General features: G+C 55.2%; 1 protein-coding gene across 1 annotated transcript; it reads right to left on the reverse strand.

The window, feature by feature from the left end:
- Positions 1 to 777: 777 nt before the first annotated feature.
- PRLH (prolactin releasing hormone) lies at positions 778 to 3,164 on the reverse strand. Its single transcript, XM_028140653.2, is given in 4 exon segments — positions 778 to 821; positions 824 to 940; positions 1,442 to 1,600; positions 3,152 to 3,164. Coding segments are annotated over 4 exon segments (333 nt in total).
- Between the last annotated feature and the right edge of the window lie 4,065 nt (positions 3,165 to 7,229).

The raw sequence follows: 7,229 nt of genomic DNA on the forward strand, positions 1-7,229 counted from the left end.
CCTAGGGGTGTGAGGTTCACACTCACTGAGCACCCATCCATGCCAGCAGCAGCACCTGTGCCCACCGAGCTCAGAAACGAGGTGGGTACTACTGTCTTGGGGTATTCAGATGTGGACATTGGGGCTCAGGAAGGTTAAGGGGCTGAGTCTCTCCTCTCCCAAAGCAAGTTACATCTGAGGCAGGACAGGGACACCACGCGATCTGAAACAAGTAGCAAAGGGACACAGTGTGGGCAGGAAGCGATCTAGGTTCGGTCTCCCTGCTGCTGATTGGAAATAAGCAACTCACAATGCTTTTCCTCCTCCAGAGTACCAACCAACACGGGAGGTAAAGAGGACAAAGGAGGGCCTGAGAGAGGGCGGGGCGAGAGGGGCGGGGGCTGAGAGAAGGGCAGGGGCTGAGAGAGGGGCGGGGCTGAGAGAGGGGCGGGGCTGAGAGAGGGGCAGGGCTGAGAGAGGGGCAGGGGTTGAGAGAGGGGCAGGGGTTGAGAGGGGCGGGGCTGAAAGGGCTATGCTGCCCTCCTCTGGGCTGGAGCAGAGTGCAGCCTGAGCCACCTTTGGGCGGCTTGAGTAGAGGGCACTGGGCCTGCAGGTAACCAAGAGGGTTCCAGCTCCTCTGTTCCCTATTGGGCTCTGAGTGTCCTCCAGGTTTGTCATCACACAGACGCGTGTAGATGAGGCAGCTGCTTTTATTAGGATTGAAGGGAAAGTTGTCCCTGGCGGAGGGGGCTGGGGTTGGGGAGAGGCTGCGGCGGTCACTCCTCCTGCCCTGGGTTGTCACCCATCCTGGGAGGGCTCAGCGCCTCCTTCCAGGGGGAAGCCGACCGCTGGTGCCACAGGCTCAGCTCCGGGGCATGCCTCAGGGCCACTCTCCTGCGTCCGAAGCGGCCCACAGGCCTGATTCTGCGGCCCATGTACCAGGCAGGGTCGATGTCCGGGGCTGGAGAGAAAAGGCGAGACAGTCGCAATCTGTGTTCCCTGGTATGCCTAGTGGCCTGCCGTGTGGTGTTGGGTGCAACTGCCAGCTCCCCACGGGGCTCCGAGCTCACAGGCCAGGCTGGGACCCACCCACAAAGGAGGGGCACCCGGAGGGTCAGGCGACACCTTTTCTGGGTGGTGTGGGGTGGCTTTGGGAAATAGGAATTCAAACTCACACCAGGACCAAGGACTAGTCCCCTCCTCACCCCCACCCAGTGTCAGCAGGGGACAAAGCACACTGGAGTCCCCGGCCACCCTGGTGGTGGGAAGTGAACCCCGGAACGTGTGCTGGACAGGGACACTGGGAAGTGGGTGACAGGGCCACTCTGGGTTGAGGACTGCTGAACACAGGCCAACCCCCCAGAGCTGGGGCACTTAGGAAGGACGTGCCCCAGGTTAGGAGGTGGCTCTGGGGTGGAGGGGTGGGTGGGGGAGGCTGACATCTGGTTGGGTGGGCACTCACTGCGGGTCTCCATGGAGTGCTGGTGGGCGGGGCATGTTGCCCCTCGCAGGGCCAGGCCCAGCAGCAGCAGGCACAGGAGCCAGGCCTGCAGCACCTTCAGCCCCCTGGCTCCTCGCCGAGGCCCCGCTCGAGGTGGGATCCCACACGGGAGGGCTCGGCCTGGGGCAGAGGGGGCAGGAGCAACATTAAACACGCGTGAGGGCGCCTGTGTACAAAGCTGGGAGCCTTAGTTACTTGTTAGTGCTGTGTGTGCGTGAGAGAGTGTGTGTGCACAGGTATGTGAGGGGTATGTGCAGGCATGAGCTTGTGTGTACATGTGGAAGGATGTGTGTTCCTGGGAGTGTGTGTGTGTGTGTGTGTGTGTGTGTGTGTGACTTCTCTGCTCCGTGCCGGGTGGGCATGAGCACAGAAGTAGCAGACCGCCTGGCAAAGTCCCGCGCCTCCTCAGGACCCCATTCTGTCCTCCGCACAGTGAGTATTAAATGAGGTGGACCTGTGTGTCAGCCTCTGTGGCTCCGTCATGTGGGCACTGACCCTGTGTCATCAGAAGGAACCAGAAGGTGTGTAAGCTGTGGGTGCAGAGAGGCAGGCTGTCTGGAACAGCTCCGTCTGTCAGTCTGTCTGTGTTAGGGAGCTGGGGGGTGTGGGAGGCCTCTGTATAGCTGTGTGCTGTGCACCCAGGCCTGAGAAGGGAGGGTAGAGGTGAGCAGGTTTGTGGGGAGCTGCCCGGAGGAGCCCAGAGGAGCTGCAGGGGTGGAGGGAGCCCAGCCTGAGTCAATGCTGGGGGTTGGGGACTAGGCATGGACCAGGCTCAGGGGCTGGGACCCCAGTGCAGGGTTCTTTCCCTCATTCGGCCCAGGACCTCCTGCCGCCTGTCCAGTCCTGCCCCCAGGCCCATTGGAGGACGTGAGTGGACAGCTGGGCATTGTAGGAGGGTCAGTGTCCTATGTCCGTACCAAGAGCACCCTCCTCCCCATGACCCCTGGGACCTGCCACCAGCAGCAGGGCAACCCCCTACAGACAGGGGCACTGCGGGCGGCAGAGGGGCCAGAAAATGCATTTTGTCCTGTGGGTGGAGGCAGTGACCTGCCTGAACTGGTCCGTCCAGCAATTCCTCATGCTGGGTCCTCTGTCAGGTTCCCCACCCTGTCTGTCTCAGGGAGGACCCGTCTGCCCACCTTGACTTTCCAGCCTGTCCTGAGCCACTCAGAAAGTGCTGTCCACCTGGGTGATTTTAAATGCCCACCTTTTCTTTTTGGGTGTCACACAGGGGGTGGGGGACCTCGACTCAGGAAATGGAGGTGCCACCATGAGAACAGAGTGTAAAGAGATGCTGCTTTCTCCTCCCCAGGGGCTGGGATTCATGCTGGATGGAGGGCACCTCGGGAGAATGTTAGCAGCGCCTGGCTCCTGATCCCCAGGGGGGGATTTTTGCTGTCTGTCCAGGGGGATTCCCTGTCTGCATTCTCAGTGGGGTGCAGGGGTGGCCTCCCCCCATTGCCTTCACCATGGACAGCACTTGAGTACTGGGGGCCCTGGGCAGGCAGGAGTGGCCCTCAGACACATAAACCGTGGGGTGGCCGTCCCTGCCTGTCCCTGCCTATCCCACCCAGTGCTAGCCAGCCTCGCCGCTGGGAGAGCCAGCATGGCCTTCGGAGAGCCCGGACCCAGAGGGAGATTTGCAGAGTGACAGTCCCCTGGGCTACTCACCACTGCTCCCCATGATGGTGCCGAGCGTGGCCCGGGTCCTGAGTGTGACTCAGCGGGAGCCAGCTTACCCCTTTTATAGCCCCAGGAGGAAGCAGCCCAGCCCCCTGATGCCCCCCTCTCCCCTTGGTCCCCGCCTCCCTCACAAGGGGCCATCAGAGTCTTTGTTTTCTTTTCTTCTATTTTTTTTTTTTAAACTCTCATCAGCGATGTGATTTGTCCCTTCCTGGGTTATATAATTTCATTTGGGCCAAGTGGTTTTAAAACACATTAGCCTTCCTTCTTCACGCCGGCCTTGGGGACACGGCAAAGTCAGGTGTCAACAGTCTGGGCAGCACGTGAGCCACTGCCTCCCGCACAGAAAGGCGACCGTGCGGCCACTCCTTCACCTCCTCTAAATCATGGTGAAAGGAGAAGGACCCCGCCGGACACGACGGTGCTACGTCTCCACGATCCTCCTCAGTCTGTGGCTTCCCATGGTGACATTCTCATACACAAACGACTCTCGTCCAGGTCACAGCTCAAGAGAGGTTCCTCTCTAGGCTTTTACAAGTCTTCATCATTGATGTTTTCAATGGGCAAGTTTATTATTATCAGAAAACCAATCTGTTGAATTTTATTGTAAAGGCAATTTATATACATCTGGAAAGAAATTAACACATATAGAAAAATAGAAAAAAACACACACAGAAAAACAAAAGCACAATAAAAGCAAAGAAGCGGATCGTTTCACAGGTGATGTGCTTCCTCCTATTGGTTTCCCACATCTTTTCTGGGCCAGTTCATCATATTTATATGTTTTCGAGTCTCATTCTTTTCATTTAACAGTTATGTCCTCGAGTTGAAATAACTGACAATATTCTACCACTTAACTTGGACCTAGACACCTAACTCATCTGTATTCTGAATAATTAGATTATGTCAAAGGTCACTAAGTGCTGTTGAGTGTAGGGTCAGGGAGCCTGTCCTGGGGGAGGAGACCTGGGTGGCCCCCTCAGGCATGTAGGCTTGTGATAGGACATGTCATGTGACCATCACTTCTTGGAAATTCCTCCGGGCTGTACCTCCCCCTCCGGGGAGTGGCTGCCCATTCCTGGTGGCCAGCAGGCTCCCTGCAGATCTGGAGTCTGTGGGCACTGGTGAGGGAGCACGTGACTGGGGCCTGGGCAGTGGAGGGTGGGTTCAGGGCTGTGATGGTGGCTGCAAAGGTGAGGTCACTGGGGATGGATTCCATCAGAACTGGGGGTGTCTCAGCGGTAGTGGTGGCCAAGTGCTCAGGGGTGTTTCTTACGAATCGTGGCGAAGGACCGCTGTCCGGAGATGTGCCCCTGTCTTAGAGGCAGCCCTCTGGGTGGTCCCCACAGATATGTGTGCAGTCAGGGTCACCTGGAGGCAGCTGTCTGGGCATCACCATGGGAGCATGTGTGTGCACATATGTGTGTGTGCACGTGTGCCAGTACAAGTGTGTGAGCACACATATGCCTGTGTGTACATACATGTGTGCCTTTATGTGTAGGGGGGACAGTAAACCCCTTTCAGCAAAGTAGCTTTGTCACAGAGTGGCACTGGTGCCCTACCACTTTGGGGCTTCACCAGTGGGTCTGTAGGCAGTGGGAGACGAAAAATTAAAGGCATCAGATGAGGAAAAAAACCCTAAATAAAGTATTTTTTCTTCTATCACCATTTATTCTCCCTTTACCCTTGTCTACCTCCCCTACCCTCTTTAAATAAAATATTAAAGAAACAAATTCAGCAATGTATTAAAAACCTAATTATCTTGACCAAGTAAGATTTATCCCAGGAAAGCAAGGGATTTTTCCTGTTGGAAAAAGTCATGAGGTGACTGAGGGGAATCGAGAATTCGGGAGTGGTTTGGGAGACACAGAGCATAGGGTGTGGTCTGATGAGGGGCCGGGAGGGGCAGGGCTGGGGTCTGGGGCCTGGGGTTTCTGGCTCCAGGGCTGGGTGGCTCAGATGGGAGCTCTGTGGATGGGAGAACTGATGAGTTCCGTGGTGGCAGGTATTGGAGGAGCTGGAGGGATGGCTATGCGACTGCTCTGGGCATTAGTAGCTCCTCAGGGAGACCTTGGTCATGGACCAAGCACAGTGTGAACAGAGCACAGGTGGCCGAGAGCAGGTTCAGGGGCACAGCACCCCGTCCTGTCGTAGGAATACGCAGGGACATGTAGGGCAGCCGGAACTGTGTCTTCTTTGACTCGTAGGAGCTCACCTTGACTTTAGTTTACTTTGTGAATAAGGACGGGTGTCCATAAAAAACTGACCTCCTCCACCATCCAGAACTGAAATATCATTGCTGTTATGAACACATTAACAACTCTTGGACATAGAAATCGGGACTCAAAAGGACTGTTGGCCCAGAAAGAAACTCACTATAGACTGATTCATTTGCCTCTCAGCATAACCATTATTGCTTGTCTCATTTTCGGTTCCTATAAGTGTATTCCTAGTATCACACGAGCTCACTCATCTAGAGGAAAAGATGAACAACATAGACTGAAGAACAAGAACAGCATTGATCAGACTGTCAGACCTCAGAGGGAAAGTAGGGGAGGGTGGGGACAAGGGAGATAGATCAACCAAAGGACTTGTGTGCTTGCATATGAGCCTAACCAGTGATCACGGACAACAGGGGGAGGGGGGCATGCGTGTGGGGGGGATTGGGAAGGGAACGGGGGGAGGGGGTTGATGACAAATATGTGATACCTTAATCAATAAAGTAATTAAAAAAAAACAAAAAAAAACTGACCTCCCTTTCATTTACAGGAGTCTTTTCATCATTTGTAGCATTGACTTGGGAGCAACACCCTTTAACCAGCCTCCGTTCTGAGAAGGGGCCACAGGTCCACCTTTTCCACCAATCCCAGCATAGCCTGAGGCTGGCTCATTCCACCCCCTGGAGGCTGCCTTTGCACCAGGAGCTGTTCTGGACAACGCAACCCCTGTGGTGACCCGACCATGGCTCAGGGTGGAATCTGTGCAGCTGTGGGTGGGGCTTGTCCACAGTCAGGTCAGAAGAAGTCTCATCATCGAAGGCCCTTGGGCATCACTTCTCCATCTTCCTCTTTTGGGTACCATGTGAACTGGACAAGACACCCATTGAGAGCGCCAGGGAGGAGTTCACCCAACATCACTTCAAGAGTATAGAAACCACAGAAGCAGCTCCAGGAGGACTGCCTCGCACCAAGGGCTCCATGTCCTCCTCGGCAAACAGGCTTAAATTTGATCCCAGGTTTAAATAAACCAGGGAACCTACAAAACCACAGCCAGGCTTGCGATGGGGCGATATGGTTAATTTCTGTGCCCAGAGGCAGCTCTGGAGGCTCACAGCGGGCTCCTCTTACAACTGAACGAGCCACACAGACACCCAGAAGTAGCCCTGGGTCCTAGCCTGTCTGAGATGGTGGACTTAGGGCTCATCTAGGGAACTTACGGCAAGTGGCCGGCGGGCACCACTCATTGGTCCTGGCCCTCTGGGCCCCAGGCTGCTGCCCCGTGTACATTCCCATCACCACCTCTCCCCACAGGTCCTCTAGGTCTGTGTCTGGGCACTGATCATATGCCACTCCTACCATGTGTATGCTCTGCCCTTGACCAGAGGGTAATGTCTCCCAGTCTCTGACCCACAGATGATCTTGCAGAATAGGTATATATTGGGGGGGGGGGGCGCGGTCAGGGGCTCTATTCCTCTCTCATTATTCAGCTGATCATGAGTTCAGTTCCTTCCTTGTATTGATGCCCAATTTCCTTCTCCAATTATACCCACACAGAATATACATACACCGGCCCACACTCTGATGCACATTGTTATTCCTTTCGGCTCCATTCATGAAACCAACATGAGAAAGGCAGCAGTGAACGGGGTGAAAGTTCATGCCAAATAGGTTTTCTGTGTGTCCTTCAAAAAATTTGAACAACATTGTCCTGAAGGAAAGATGTAGCTTAGAAGTCTCTCACGGGTCAGAGCAGGCTGGCCAGGTAGCCTGGGAAGTTGTCGATGAATGGGGGTGAGCAGCTGCAGGTCTGAGGAACATAGTCATTTCACAGGTGGGGTTCCATCACG

This window comes from Eptesicus fuscus, chromosome 11 (genome assembly GCF_027574615.1).
Source record: "Eptesicus fuscus isolate TK198812 chromosome 11, DD_ASM_mEF_20220401, whole genome shotgun sequence".
In the NCBI taxonomy this organism is placed as follows: domain Eukaryota; kingdom Metazoa; phylum Chordata; class Mammalia; order Chiroptera; family Vespertilionidae; genus Eptesicus; species Eptesicus fuscus.